The following is a 15,753-nucleotide window of genomic DNA, read 5'->3' as shown; positions in this document are numbered from 1 at the left end:
AATCGATTATTAAATACAGTCCCAATCAAAAGTTTAAGACCACTTAACTCTGAGATTCAGAGTTATTGATACCACAAAGGAAATTGTAATCCTCTGACTTCCTGATCACTAACTTTCCGCCCCTCTCTCATTTTCTTCAATTATCAAACAAGGCCACCACTCAATCATTGCTCAGTCACTCCTTTTAAAGAAATACCACATCTTATCGCAGCATCTCATCTTATCTTATGTAACAAGAAACTTTGGTCTGTCCCAAAAGACTAAATAACGTTAAAATTAAAAAAATAATTAAGATCACAACAAAGTGGAGTGAAATCACTGCCCTTCTTACAGCCTTCATGGTCAGTTTGTACACTAACTTGGTATAAATAAAAAATACAATAAAACAAACTATTTATCACGGTATTTACCACAAACTTCAGCACCTGAAGCCACGCCCCCTCACAGCTGCTGATAGACAGCGGTCAATAATTGGCTGTTCTCCAAACATGACACCCTCCGACCGTCCGGTATTCTGACAACCGGCCTTTAAAAAGAAACAGCAGGACGGAAAGAGACGTTCTTGTTTGCCAACAGCCAATACATATGTAAGAAAGAAGAAGAAGAAGAAGAAAGAGACGTTCATAAGTCATTTCTCTGATCAGGGGATAACACTTCAGTTCTCCCATCGATTTAGACGTCCTAAAGCCACGTGAGGAGCAGAGAGCGTGAGGCAGGAAGAGGAAGAGGAAAAGTGTGCGCGATTTTATGCGCGTGGTCGACACCTCTGTCAGCAGAGGAGAAGCAGGGAAGAACAGCAGCGGGGAAAAACGGTGGGTCTGTACTCTTTTCTACACATTTTATTTGGCTTTTATTTGACTGAGAGCCACGACGATGGTTTTATACTTGAACCATGTCAGAGACAGAGGCGGTGGTGACGGTGCTGGAAATAAAACCGCTGTGTTAAACTGTCGGTGTCTAAAAACGTGTTAACTCGTTTAACATGTGATTTTTATTTTTTATTTTTATTATTATTTTTTTTTTAAATGGTAAAATTATTAATTTTTTCAATGTTTTAGCTCTTTACACTGTTGCCATTTTCAAAGCTGCTTGAAAGGAAATGTAAAACAAATTTAAAATTATTTATATATATATATATATATTATATCGATAAGTGAATGGTTTATACTTTTACCACAATGCTCTACTTGTACGTTAAGCAACTTCCTTAAAGCAAATTATATCATTTCAATATTTAACCTCTTAAGACCCGAACTCTTCCACGGCATGCATTTTTAATTTCTCTTTGATATTTTGGCTAATTGGGGCCCGATGAATGTAAAAACAAAGAATTACCAGATTTTTATTTTTTATTTTTTTTTACCTTATTTTTGTTTTTAAGAAAAATGAGAGCCACATATGAGGATATTTGTTTAAATTTTTGATAGTAGCAGTATAATGTCCCCGTAAGTGGATATCAGACCCTTGTAGAGCAAAATTGAGTATTTTGGTCTAAATAACCAAAAATGTGATGTCCACATATATGGACGCCAGGTCCTAGGAGGTTAAAGAAGACTAACTGTTGTTGGGGGAGGGGGCCCCTTTTTTCTTTTCTTTCAAATCCATCCAAAAGGCAGAATATCTGCACCCCGGTTTTCACGGACTTACTGTACTTTGACTTTTTCCACCCCTCAAATTCCTCAAATTTCAGTTTTGTAAAGGATTAACTTCGCAGACTGTGTTTTATTGCAGGCTTAATGTATTCCAAAGGGCGAAGGCATGTTTATGGGATGGCTTTTATTTTGACAGGACCCAGCCATGGAGAGGGAGCAGATGGAAATGTCTGCAGCCAAACCCCAACAAAATGGAAATACAGGGTAAAAAAAAAAAAAGAAGACTCTAGATTCTAAATCACCTTTCTACTAATTACGTGACAGTTTGACTTGAGTCAAACTCCTAAAGTAGTTCCTTTTTTTTTTTTTTTTTTTTTTTTTTTAAATCGGTGCTTGGGAGATATTTGACATCATGGCATTTATGAATTCTCCAGGGAGACTGAAAAAGATGACTCGAAGAAAGGGAAGAAGAAGAAAAAGGAGAAGCCTCCTAAGATGCCCATGGTTAGCCCCATCAAAGTGGTAGGTTCATCTTCATACTAATCACCTGCTGCCAGGAAAAAAAACAGGTTATACACTTATTTCTTTTCAAGACTCATTTTTATCTTTTTTTATTTTCTGGTGTGCAAATTATTTTTCTTTATTGGAGTGTGCGTGTGTGCATGTGAAGACAAAATGGAAGCAGCAGTGTTTTAAGTTGGTTTGACTGTTTATAGTTATCCTTGTAAGACTGTAAATTCCTACAAGCATAACAGCAAGGTGTGTGTGCTGAATGGGGAAGTCTGGAGAGGATGGGAGTGAGGCACATCCTCCCGTTGTTTCAGTGAACTCCACCAGACTCCTGCAGCGAGGAGATGAAAGCTGCTTTTTCCCACTCAAATTATTATTTTTTTTCTGTGTGCAGTTTAGGTTTGCAGACCGCTGGGATGTCTTAATGATTATAGCTGGGACGGTGATGTCAATGGCAAACGGCGTAGTGCTTCCACTCATGTGCATTGTCTTCGGCGACATGACGGACAGCTTCATACAGCAGACTTTCCCCAGTGAGTTTCAGATGCAGGCTTGTGTGCACATGGGTAGCACGGCAATAATCATTAAGGGGTAAAATGACTCTTTTGTTCTTCCTTCCTGTGTCCCCAGATTCCACAAACAGAACCTTAGAAGAGGAAATGACTGGGTAAGACATCATGGCCTGACACCTCATAGCTGCCTCATCAGGCGGAGAGACTGACTGAAGCAGATTTATCAGACCGCATCTGTCACTTGTCCTCTCCCAGCCATGCCATATACTTCTCCATCATGGGAGCTGGGGTGCTGGTTGCAGCCTACCTACAGGTGGCCCTCTGGGCCCTGGCAGCTGGTCGGCAGGTCAAACGCATCCGCATCCTGTTTTTCCACCAAATCATGCGGCAAGACATTGGCTGGTTTGACGTCAATGAGACGGGAGAGCTCAACACGCGTCTCACAGAGTGGGTAACAGATGAGAAGTGTGTGATTTTTAAAGGTCCCACAGTGCTGTGTGTTAATTAGAGATGAGTGTGTCTGTCACTTGTATTTCAAAGTATCTGACTTTTCAAAACTGGAGCTTGATGTTTATATGTGCATGTGCAGTGATGTCTATAAGATCCAAGAAGGTATCGGTGACAAGGTGGGGATGCTGATCCAGGGTTTCACCAGCTTTGTTGTGTCTTTTATCATCGGCTTGAGCAAAGGCTGGAAGCTCACTCTGGTCATCCTGGCTGTGAGCCCTGTGCTTGGCATTTCTGCTGCTCTTTTCAGTATGGTAAGCTGCTGCAGAAGTTTATCCCTGTGTTTCTGATGCTTAAAACACCCTGGGCTCTGTATGCATCACCACCTTTTGTCTGTGTACAGGTGCTCACATCGTTCACCAGTAAAGAGCAGACTGCATATGCTAAAGCCGGTGCTGTAGCCGAGGAGGTGATCTCTTCAATCAGGACTGTGTTTGCCTTCAGTGGTCAAGAGAAGGAGATCGAGAGGTGTCGTGTCTTTAACCGTTATCAACAGCCTCAAATGGCATTATTTGTGCAGATGTGGTCAGCCTTGGCAGAAATCCACTGTTTGTGGAGTTTAAAAATGTATTTTATACTATATTTGCCCCTAACTGTGCTCTTTGTGTTGCACTCTAGATATCATAAGAACCTAGAGGATGCTAAGAGGATGGGAATAAAGAAGGCGATCTCTGCTAACCTTTCCATGGGTGTCACCTTCCTCTTTATTTACCTGTCCTATGCTCTGGCCTTCTGGTATGGCAGTACACTCATCCTGGGTGACGAGTACACGATTGGAACCGTACTCACTGTGAGTAGATTTGTCACCTGTCAGTTTGTAGAATAAACATGCACGTGAGTTAGAGGTTTTTGCTGTGGCTAACAACAGTGCGCTTTTCCCTTCTTTTTTTTTTCTTCTTTTTTTTTCTTTTCTTTTCTTTTCTTTTCTTAAAAGGTCTTCTTTTCTGTGCTCATTGGCGCTTTCTCACTGGGACAGACCTCTCCCAACATCCAGACCTTTGCGAGTGCTCGGGGAGCTGCGTATAAAGTGTACAACATCATTGATCACGTAAGAAGTGCAGTGTTTTTCACTCAACGCTTACTTTTCTTTCTTTTTTTCCACCCATTCGTGTTGTTGCCCTGTTGTCACTTTGTATTACCAAACATGCTGCTTTACGGTGGTGCTCCGGTGAGCTGCTTTGATGCTGCCAGCAACCTGGAGCTGGATTTTGCTGTAATTGGAGCTCCTGCTGTTTGAAGACACCGCAGGTCATTCAGTTGACGTTGCACAGCCTTGGCTTTTGTAAATTTCTTCCACTCGCTGAATCAGACTCATTTCCAAAAAGTAATTAAAACTCGAGTATGATCATGAGTTTTGCAGACACTGTGAAGATGGTGGATAGTGTTTTGTGAAATAAGCTTTAGTAGAATTTAAAAGGGGCTCCTATGGCCACAGAAGCTTGGAACATAACCAGTCTGTTTAACTGAGCCACTTGAAGGATGGCTTGCAGGGTCAACTCCTGCCTGTTGCTATTCTGGGACGGGGCTTTGTTTAGCTTGTTGCACGTGTTTGTCTCTGTGTATGACTACAGACTCATGCTAGTTTAGAAATGCAGATAAAGGATGGCCTCATCTGAAAAACTGCAGGCTGAGCAGCACTTTTTTGTTTGCACACAAACGAAAATGCACACAACCTCAAGCAAAACAAATGGGATCTTCTCTGAAACGTGTTCCTTGCTCCAAACTTGAAGGGGAGGATATTAAGCCTTTGAAAGTCACTTCTGTTTTACCTGTTTTCACACTGAAATCATTTCTTGTATTGTGGCTACTACTTATTCTTATGTTCAAGGGTGAAATGTAAAGGATGAGGCTTCCAGGTGAGACATAAGTGTCAAATTCTGCCAAAACAGAGCTCAGCTTTTGTAAGTTGCAAGGCAAAAGGGAGAATAACAGAGCTGTGCAACAGGAGATGCAGTGAAAACGCAAAGCGCTGTGAAAATAAACATTGTGCTTTCTAAATGTGCTCAGCTGAAACTGAAGGGCTAACAGCATTTCCTCCCATTGTTTCTTTGAGGTTATGAAAAGAATAAGCCCTGTTCTGCTGTATTAGTTTGGCCTCTTAGAAGTGAAAGCTGCCATATTTGATTCTCTTCTCGACAGGTCCCCAGTATCGACAGCTATTCAGAGGCTGGCTACAAACCTGAATGCATCAAAGGAGACATCGAGTTCAAGAACGTCCACTTCAGCTACCCCTCCAGGGCCGATATCAAAGTATGTTCTCATAGCCGCTGTATACTCAACTTTAAAGTGCTAAAATAGCATGCGGACATTTTTATATCCCCGAACTCATGTTGTCTGTAGGTGTTAAATGGCCTGAACTTGACTGTGAAGAGGGGGCAGACCTTTGCCTTGGTGGGAAGCAGTGGCTGTGGTAAAAGTACCACAATCCAGCTGCTGCAGCGGTTCTACGATCCTCAGGAAGGAAACGTAAGTGGGACCTCAAGTACTTTGAAGTGCAAGATGTACAAATCAGATCAGTCCTGTGTAGACTTAACCGTTCAGAAATCAGACCTTTATATTTATTGTCCTTTTTAATTTCAACAACTTGATGCCTTAAGTAGATGTAAAGTGGATTTCTTTTAAAGAACTTTGCTTATTTTGGACACTCCTTATGAAAATTGAGTCTGTTTGCTTAAATACAGTAAACTGATTTATGTGGAATTTTTTATATTATTTTTTTGTTAAATGGCTTCTGTGTATAAAGGGCTCTGCATAAACCAGTAAATGGAAACAGCGAATCTACACAACGGTGTAAACTGAGTATTGTGTGTCCATGCAGGTGTTTGTTGACGGTCACGATCTTCGTTCTCTTAACGTCCGACACCTGAGGGAGATGATCGGGGTGGTGAGCCAGGAGCCCATCCTCTTCGCCACCACCATCACAGAGAACATCCGATATGGCCGAACCGACGTGACGCAGGAGGAGATCAAACAAGCTGCCAAGGAAGCAAACGCTTATGACTTCATTATGAAGCTACCTGATGTAGGGCAACACTTACAATTCCTCTGTCCCTGTAAATGATTGATCACCACTTGCTAATCATTGGACTCTGTGTTGAGCAGAAGTTTGAGACTCTGGTGGGAGATCGGGGGACTCAGATGAGCGGAGGACAAAAGCAGAGGATCGCCATCGCCCGAGCTTTAGTCCGCAACCCCAAAATCCTCCTGTTGGATGAAGCCACATCTGCGCTCGATGCTGAGAGTGAGACCATTGTGCAGGCGGCGCTTGATAAGGTACGGATCAACGGTTATTTTATTCTTGTTTCAAGACCACTGTAATAAAAAAAAAAATAAAGACAGAGCAGAAATGTTAACTCATGTCCAGAGGAGCAATCTGACTTGATTCATAGTCTTGTATAAATGTCTCCTGCATGGATGGTGGATTTGAGCCACAGTGCACATAAACCTACCCTCCTGCAATCATTTAAGTTTATGTTAAATGCTTGTGTACCTCACATCAGAGCAGCATGCTAGTAACATTTAACTCGGTGTAACACACAAACTTGCCCGTGTGCAGGTCCGGTTGGGTCGAACCACACTAATCGTGGCTCACCGCCTTTCAACAATCAGAAACGCTGATGTTATTGCTGGCTTCAAAGATGGCAAGGTTGTAGAGGTGGGAACTCACAGCGAGCTGATGGAAGGAAAGGGAGTCTACCAAACACTGGTCTCCATGCAGGTAATATTTGCACACAGGCAGTTTTAGCAGATGGGAACTTCCACAGCACCCAGTCTTTATTTGTTTGTTTTGCATTTGTGGTTTTCCTCCTGAAGACGTTTCAGAAAAATGCGGAAGAGGAGCATGAGCCGTCTGCAGATGAGAGAAGCCCAGGAATCAGGTCGTTGTCTGAGTCTTCTCTCTTCAAGAGGAAGAGCACAAAAGGTGCATCCTTTAAAACTTCAGAAGGAGACAAAGAGGAAAAGAACAAGTTGATTAGTGATAACTTGGAGGTGAGCAAACACCTAAATCCTTCTATCAATAAAGGAATGTGAAGTAAATATGAAAAAAATTATTCTTAGTCTAAAATATTTAAAAAAAAAAAATTTTATTATTGTTATTTTCACTTGGATGAGTGTTCACACCTCTTACTTTTTCTGCCAAGTAATAATTGAATTATACAGTACTATTTATTTTAAAACTTGGGGCTGCAATTTATTTTCTAAGGCAGTTTCTTTAAGTAGTCTTCAGGAAATGTTCTCCAGGCTTCTTGAAGGACATTCAAAACTCTTCTTTGGATGTTTGCTGCCTTTTGTTCTGTCAAGATGATCCCACACTGATCCGATAATGTTGGTTTGGGCTCCCTAGACTGATTATGATCTATTGTATGTTTCTATCAACTATGCTTTTACTGCATTAGCAATGTGTTTGGGATCATTTTCATGCTGAGAATCTACTTATACACACCATTCATTCACCACTTGCGTTAAAAGCCTTTTTAATCTTTCCTCCTGTCTGCAGGATGAAGACGTTCCCCCTGTGTCGTTCCTCAAAGTGATGGCTCTGAACACTTCAGAGCTGCCATACATTCTGCTGGGGACCCTTTGTGCCATTATCAATGGTGGAATGCAGCCTGCGTTTGCCATCGTCTTCTCAAAGATCATCAATGTAGGTTACTCTTGATAACATGTTCATGCTGAATGGAGGTGTTTTCAGCAGCTGTAGAAAGCTTCATCTTTTTATCTCCCCTCAGGTGTTTGCAGAACCGGACCAAGACATTGTCAGACAAAGATCAGTTTTCTTTTCCCTCATGTTTGCTGCTATTGGAGCAGTTTCCTTTGTCACCATGTTTCTACAGGTATGCAAACGCACACGCACGCGGTTGATGGGAGAGGGTTTGTGGTAAACCTTGGTAAACTCTACTTACTAGCAGGATATAACAGTGTAAATAAAAAGGTTAAAAATGAAAGGGAAATGGTCACACAGGTCCCTGTCAAACTTTAGGAGAGTGCACACAAGTTGAAAGGATGCTGATGTGACAACACATGCGGATGATGTGACACGTGTGCTAATTTCATGGGGGGGTTGTGTTTGTTTGTTTGTTTTGTTTGTTGTTGTCTTTTTTTTTAAACAGGGTTTCTGTTTTGGTAAATCTGGAGAGGTCCTCACCTTGACGCTCAGACTGAGGGCCTTTAAGTCCATGATGAGGCAGGTATGTAAGTGACAAAGTCAAATGAGAGAGCAGGGAGGATGTTGTTGAAAAATACATTTTCCTTGGTGGCTAAAGTGAACCGATTATCTACATGGCAGCCATAATAAAAGCTGGTCAGGTCCTTCAGTGCTTCCTTCAAATCTCCTTTGCAGGATCTGGGCTGGTTTGACCAACCAAAAAACAGTGTTGGTGCGCTCACTACGAGACTGGCCACAGATGCAGCCCAAGTGCAGGGGGTAAGCTTCAACAACAGCTGGCCAACGGTTACCAAAGGCTCACACTAAAGTGTCAAATCATCCATTTAGGCTGCAGGCGTGCGTATGGCCACGCTCGCTCAGAACCTCGCCAACATGGGCACCGGTTTGATTTTGGGTTTTGTGTACGGCTGGGAGCTGACTCTGCTGCTCCTGTCTCTGGTGCCCATCATTGCAGTGGCTGGAGCCATTGAGATGAAGATGCTCGCAGGACACGCTGCTGAAGACAAAAAGGAGCTGGAGAAGGCTGGAAAGGTGAGGATTGGGTGCGAGATGTGCCAGAGTGAAAGTAAAAATTCCTCACGGCTCAGTCTGTTGAAACTCTGAACTCATGAGATATTTGCATTACGTCTCTGCAGATTGCCACAGAGGCCATCGAGAACATCCGCACCGTGGTCTGCCTCACAAGAGAGGAAAAGTTTGAAGCTTTGTATCAGGAGAACCTCGATGTGCCCTACAAGTACGATAATTTGTACCACAGGGACCTGATTGCTCAATTATACGCTCTTTAGGTTCTGATGCCACCTTTCTCATGTTTTTACAGAAACTCAAAGAAAATGGCACACATCTACGGCCTCACCTTTTCCTTTTCCCAGGCGATGATCTATTTTGCTTATGCGGCCTGTTTCCGTTTTGGTGCTTGGCTCATTATAGTGGGAAGGATGAATGTCGAAGGGGTCTTTCTGTGAGTGAACTGAGACATTGGCTTGTATCTTCATGGTAACATCCAAACAAAGCAGGACAGAACCTGTTCATGTGGCTGTTAATCATTATCTTAGTCAGAAGCACATGAAGAGCCTCAGCTTGGGGGGTTGGGGTGGCTTTCAAATGTACACTGTGTGGTAATACATTAGACTCTTTTGCTGGGAGGAGCCACTGCTTTCATTTATATTGTGTTGCATAAACTGGGAAGTCCAAAGTTCATGGCAAACCGAAGCCTCAGAGTCCATAAAAGAAGAAAATATGAACTCTTTACCTCTTAATGAACACTGTACACCCAACTGAGGCTGCCTTGCTTTGAAGTTAGGAAGACGAAGCAGTAGCATCTTTAAAATATAATTTTGGATACTAGTTTTTAGGAAATTTCAGGGACATGCCCCCTTCCTGATTTCTTGGATTGTTGGTTTTTTTTGTTTGTTTGTTTTAAATGTTTCAGTGCTGTTGAAAATGACTTGTACATTTGTTGGTGCAACAGAACACAAATCAAATTTGAAGTCATTTTAACACACCTAGACCTTCATTTATTGTATTTACAGTTGTGGACAAAAGTAACATCCACTCATCGTGGACATGAGTATAATTTTGAGCTTTTATTGATTTATTGTCTGAGCTTTTCTTTTTCCCACTCTCCAGGATGGAATGATTGTACAGCATTACTGTAGTGAAGTGAATTTTGGATCCACACAGGCTCCAATATATACAAACAACCCCACTAATGTTTGGTTAAATGTGCCTTAGAAACTTGCACTTCAACCAGACCCCTTTGGTAACCATCAACGAGCCTCTGGCATCATTTAATCACTCCTTGGCAGGATTGGTAGAGCCCATTTTAGTTTGCTTAAATTCAGGTCTGTGCCAGGAAAGCAAAAATAATCCACAAGTTTTCAATAGGACTGAGGTTTGTGCTTCGGGACAGTCGTGTCATTAATTTGGTGTTAACCTGCTCTATCCTTTCTAAACCAGTTTTAATGTGTGTTTGGTATTATTGCCCTGGTCAACCATATAGTTGTTGATTCGAGATGGAGTTGAATGTGGAGGTGGTTCTGCTTATTCATCATTCCAGCCAATTTATGCAATATCAATGCTGTCACTGCCAGTACAGCCCTGGAGCATGATGGTACCAACACCACACTGGTTCAGTGCTAATGTTTTTGGGTTTGAAAGCCTCAACTTTACGCTTCCAAAGTTTTGTCGTGGTGGGTAAATGGCTCAATCTTCTCTTGTCTGACCAGAAAACTTTTCTCCAAGAGACATTTGCTTGTCCACATGGGCGTGTGCTATTTTCAGTCGAGCTCAAAGGTATTGACTTTTGAGCAGAGGCATTGGTGCCCTCTCAGTCAATAGTGATGTAAAACACATCTAACTGTGGACAGTGGTGCTGGTGTTCCAGTAGTTTCCAGTTCATGGTAGGCTTCAGACTTTGTGGTTCCTGGGTTGTTCTTGAACACCTTAACCAGCTCCCTTTCATCTCACACTAATGGTTTGGGTCTTCTTCCAGTTCTTGGCGAAGTGGTGACGCAACATTAAAGGCCAAAAGATTACCATTAAATTCATGCCCACGATGAGTAAATGCAAACTTCTGACTACAGCTGTTGTAGGCATAAACTCGTCAGTCGGTTCATCATTATCGGCGGGACCGAACAGCACAAACTCATCTTTAAGATTATCAGTGATTACAAACATGCTGGGCACACAGATATCGTAGGTTCGTGTTAGCTTAGCCTTATGTAATCCTGTTTTACACCCCAATGACAGCGAATCTAATGTGTTTAACTTTCCTCTCCCAGTGTGATTTCAGCCGTTCTGTTTGGTGCCATGGCCGTCGGTCAAGTCAACTCCTTCGCTCCAAACTACGCGAAGGCCAAACTGTCTGCTGCCCACATCATGATGCTGTTAAACAAGGAGCCTGCCATTGATAATCTGTCAAAGGACGGAGACTGTCCGGTACATGACGCAAAGCCCGCGCACCAAACACAGCTTTAGAAAAGTGATATTTTACCACATTTCTAACTCTTTCTTTTCTTCCAGGACCAATTTGATGGTAATGTGACCTTTGAGAGGGTCAAGTTTAATTATCCTTCACGTCCTGATGTACCCATCCTGCAAGGGCTGAATCTGAGTGTAAAGAAGGGAGAAACTCTGGCCTTGGTGGGAAGCAGCGGCTGTGGGAAGAGCACCACCGTCCAGCTGCTGGAGAGGTTCTATGACCCGCTGGATGGGAAAGTGGTGAGAAAACAACTGCACGCCCACGCTCTGTGCACTACCTCACACTGATGCCTCTTCACCTACTGACAGTTGGGTAATGATTAGCTGGCCAGTGCTTTCCAGTACTCTGCTGATATGAAGTCCATGTAACAGGATCTGTTATCTGGATTACTGCATAAACATTTATCTGGTTGGGAGGGAAATGAATAGTGTGCCTGTTGTCTCGTGTCCTGTTGGTGTTTTTGAACATCATATGCACATTGCAGGTTTTCTAGTACGTTTGTGTTTGTCACTTTAAAAAAACAAAAAAAGTCTCTGGCAAAATAACTTATTAACTGAATTTCTGCACTGATTCAGAATTAATGTAAAACCAATATTAACTTTAAGTAAGAAGTGACAAGTTCTTCAGCTAAACAAGCTTTTAGCCATTAACAAATCAGACATTTCCTTCAGGGCTTGGTGATTAAAATGATGTTGCACAATCAAATGAATGCTCGGTCCAGGTGCCAAAGCATGCAAGCCTATTTGTGCTACTCTTTCTCCTTCAGGTGTTGGACAAATCTGATGCCAAAAACTTGAACATTCACTGGTTGAGGTCCCAGATAGGCATAGTCTCCCAGGAGCCCGTGCTGTTCGACTGCTCTTTGGCTGAAAACATTGCCTATGGAGACAACAGCCGCAAAGTCAGCATGGACGAGATAGAGGCAGCGGCCAAAGCAGCCAACATTCACAACTTCATAGAGGGTTTGCCACTGGTAATGTCATTATACTATTTTATAGAACATTCTATGTAAAGATAAGGGTCAAATCCAGTGTCAGTAAAACAGACTGGGTGGATAAAGAGGTGGTCAAAAAAAGCAGAGTCAGGATTACAGAAAGAAAGTAGGCTGAAACACTGAATCTAACCAAAGGTGGACTCTGATGTCCAGCTTTGTTTTCAATGCTTCACAAAGCTGCCTAGATCTGCCTCTGCCCAGCTACCACAGGGTTTTACTGTGAGGGAAGTTTAGTACAGCCAGGATGTCTTTGTGTTGTCCTCAAAACCTAAAGCCTTAGAATGAGTCTCAACTTTATGCTTTTTCTGATTCAGGCTGCTATAAAATGATCCCTATGAGTGTCACCTACTCCAGAGAATTTTATCATATCACATGATGATAAACATCTAAAGAAGATTAAAAAAACGTAACCGTAAGAGGCAACACTGCTGCCGATAATAGATGACTACAAGAAATCATTGATTTATTGCCTGGAGCTAACTATACACTTCAAGTTTGTTTTATGCTCTCTCAGTACTGCTGGTTTTTGATGTGATGGTTTCACATTAGAAACAAACGAAGATCAATTTAACTTTGAAACTTCCAAAATGTCTTCGATACAGTGTTTAAGACTCGTCATCCAGATCGCTCAGCTGGCATTTCTTTTGCTCTTTACGTCCTTTAAAATGTTGAATTTGCTGCTTGTATTTGACAAGCAGTTAACTGGTCAGTGCTGAGACTTTAAAGTGCTCTGATCAGGAGGCAGACTGAAACTTGATAGTAATGTGGTGGTTTCAAAGCATTTTGCTGATGAACTGTAGACTAGATGCTGGTCTGTGGTTTTTGAGAGATCTGGGATCTTGCCACCAATTTAAAATCTTCAAACATTAGTTTAAAAGTAAAAAGCACTATACAAACTGTTGTGGTTGCTGTCAGTATCGAGTCATCTTTGAGTAATTCTTTCAGCCCTGTATTGTATTATTGTAGGGTCTTTACCTTACAATATAAAGTGCTTTGAGCAACTGTTGTTATTTGGCATTGAATAAAGCTCCATCCTTTTGTAAAGGTCTCGTGCCTTTCTGTTTCTGCTCAACTACATTAACCCCAAGAGGGACGAGGTTGGGTTTAGTAACATTTATTCCACTCTCGTGGACCTGAAATATTTTGTCATGATAAAGCTGTAGATGAAAGGTTGGTGTGATTTCCCCCGGATTTCTTTAAGATGTTGTAAAGATAAGGCTTCATAGGTCAGATGGAGATGCTGTAAAGGGGACCATTAGTCAGCTAAAATTAAAAATTGCGAAATGGTGTACAAAGGTAATTACAGAAACAATGCAAGTCTCCTAAAGAGGCCTTTGTGAAAAACCTTTGTTGAAAAACCTTTGATCAGTGTTTTTTACTGCTGTGATAAACAAACTTGGTGGTGCCTTATTTTTCCACCTGAAGGTTAAAAAGCATAACTGGGATGGAAATGGCAGCTCAGACAGAACACAATTGGTGTAGTAAGGTGGAGGTTGGGTGTAAAGGGTTTATTGCTAAATCTACAACTAAGCTCCTACAGAGAGTGGGGGTGTGAGGGCAGGCCTTTCAACGAGCAGTCAAGTCACTCTGAGGGTGCTGAACGAAGCAGCAGCTGGTTGTGGATCAAGAGACAGGAGTACAGCTAGGCTGGGACATTAAGGGGTGATAGCAGAAGGGGGCACATTACGTGTCATGGGCATAAAATCACTGTAACACTGAGGACAGTGACCACCTGACAATCCCAGTGAAGTGGTTTACCACCTCTCCCATTCAAGACACCAGAGGAATCTGTACTGATTACTGGAGGGCTTGTATCATTAAGCCTTATAATCAGTCAACAAATGTGAATGGTAATCATGCAGGAGGCCAGCTGAAGATGAATGTGTTATTCTACATGTGAAAATGATTTCCTGCCAGCATTTTAATAACTTGGCAATAAATGTAGCAATTATTATTAAACCTCAAAGTACACTTTTTAAGAAATTTGTGAGTGATTGGATCCATACTTTGTATAGTTCTGACAATCTATAGTAACACAACTATGCCCTCTCATTGTATTGTTTTGTTTTTTTCCATGAGCAGAAATATGACACGCAGGCAGGTGATAAGGGGACACAGCTGTCAGGTGGTCAGAAGCAGCGAATAGCCATAGCCCGAGCCATCCTCCGCAACCCCAAACTGCTGCTCCTGGATGAGGCCACTTCTGCGCTGGACACTGAGAGCGAGATGGTGAGCACATCTTTCCATTTTCACCTGTAATGCTTGTCAGGGAGATTAAGTAAATGGTGAGTAGTCACCAGCTCATACAAACGACTGCTGCAGCTAAAATCCACACACAAGAAAATGGGAACAAACTCAGACTGGGGGAAATGTTGGGCTGAGAGAGTTCACATTAAACCTAATGATGGGAGGAACACAGGAAAATAGCCATGTTGATAAAGATGACAGCTCTGGTTTAAATTGAAACCATCTTTAGTGCTGAAAACATTCATAGTAGGAGCTCTTATAAGACCATGCTCTCTCGGTAGGTGGTGCAGGAGGCTCTGGACCAGGCCAGCAAGGGCAGGACGTGCATCGTCGTGGCCCACCGTCTGTCCACCATCCAGAACGCAGACCGCATTGCTGTATTCCAGGGAGGAGTCGTGGTGGAGCAGGGGACGCATCAGCAGCTGCTGGCAAAGAAGGGGGTCTACCACATGCTTGTCAACAGACAGATGGGACACGGTGACAAATAACCCATAGTGTCCATAATCTTGAGAGTTCTGGATTAAACACTGGTGCCTTAGATCATCACTCCTCCCATGCAGATTCAGACAGTGGCTCCTGTGGCTTAAACCTAAATGTATAAATCTGAATTCTGATTGGCTGTCACTTGTGACTGTCCTTCCCACAAGAGATTTTTGACATTTGTGGGGTGCAGATGTAAACGGTAAAATAGATTTTTTTTTTTTTTTTTTTTTTTTTTTTTTTTTTTTTTGCTTACTCACTGTTGGTGGATAAAAGTTGATTAATGTGTACTTTTCCTGCTTAGCTAAGCGGTAGATTTGGCTTTTAAAGAGCCTTTTTGTGCAAGTAGAAAAAGTGACCTTTGAGGTAGATATTTTTACTTGTAGGGAGAACACTGGAATTAAAAATGGCTGCATTCTTCTTTTTAAACGGGCTAAAGAAGTAAATTCAATGACCAGTCCTCTTTGTTCGTTTGTCTATGCACTGTGGTTTTGTCTCTGACGATGGGATCATCACTGTCTGGAATAGTTTTGGGTAAAATCTTTAAGACTCAATTCAGCGTCTTGGATTGAGTTGGAGGACCAAAGTGCCTGAGCAGTTAAAGCCTGGGAAATGCTACGCAAATGTTAATTTTCATTTGCAAAGTTTCTGTGGAATTCACTTAAAATGTAATTTTGTTTCTATTTTTTTTAGAGGATGTGCTGCTTTGTAACTGTTAATGTTTTATATTCAAATAAATAACCTTTATTTGAAGAAAGCAA

The 15,753-nt window shown here is 42.0% G+C and overlaps 1 protein-coding gene across 2 annotated transcripts; it reads left to right on the top strand.

Moving 5' to 3' along the window:
• The first annotated feature begins 523 nt into the window (after window positions 1-523).
• On the top strand, window positions 524-15,748 carry abcb4 (ATP binding cassette subfamily B member 4). 2 transcript variants are annotated; one of them, XM_087848194.1, is made up of 28 exons: window positions 524-816; window positions 1,789-1,856; window positions 2,027-2,114; window positions 2,497-2,635; window positions 2,733-2,769; window positions 2,870-3,061; window positions 3,204-3,375; window positions 3,465-3,589; window positions 3,740-3,911; window positions 4,056-4,169; window positions 5,261-5,371; window positions 5,462-5,587; window positions 5,940-6,143; window positions 6,224-6,394; window positions 6,678-6,839; window positions 6,935-7,111; window positions 7,620-7,766; window positions 7,852-7,956; window positions 8,233-8,310; window positions 8,463-8,546; window positions 8,616-8,819; window positions 8,924-9,024; window positions 9,109-9,249; window positions 11,072-11,228; window positions 11,313-11,510; window positions 12,038-12,244; window positions 14,348-14,494; window positions 14,794-15,748. In XM_087848194.1, exons 1-28 carry the CDS (start codon window positions 748-750, stop codon window positions 14,998-15,000), a joined length of 3,903 nt encoding a protein of 1,300 aa, XP_087704320.1. In that variant the 5' UTR covers window positions 524-747; the 3' UTR covers window positions 15,001-15,748. The 2 variants fall into 2 exon arrangements, with proteins under 2 accessions (XP_087704320.1, XP_087704321.1); XM_087848195.1 differs by having other exon boundaries at window positions 525-812; window positions 14,794-15,747.
• Window positions 15,749-15,753: the final 5 nt, after the last annotated feature.

This window comes from Neolamprologus brichardi, chromosome 11, assembly GCF_056152115.1.
Source record: "Neolamprologus brichardi isolate AB-2024 chromosome 11, ASM5615211v1, whole genome shotgun sequence".
NCBI lineage: Eukaryota > Metazoa > Chordata > Actinopteri > Cichliformes > Cichlidae > Neolamprologus > Neolamprologus brichardi.
Note: the sequence above shows the minus strand (reverse complement) of the source record. Positions and strands in the feature narration are given on the sequence as shown.

Excerpts from the sequence above, each read along its gene's own strand:
- abcb4 (XM_087848194.1), top strand. The coding sequence starts at position 748 with ATGCGCGTGGTCGACACCTCTGTCAGCAGAGGAGAAGCAGGGAAGAAC. Across the intron at positions 3,912-4,055 it reads CGATTGGAACCGTACTCACT|GTCTTCTTTTCTGTGCTCAT; the intron begins GTGAGTAGATTT and ends TTTTCTTAAAAG. Across the intron at positions 11,511-12,037 it reads ACCCGCTGGATGGGAAAGTG|GTGTTGGACAAATCTGATGC; the intron begins GTGAGAAAACAA and ends TTTCTCCTTCAG.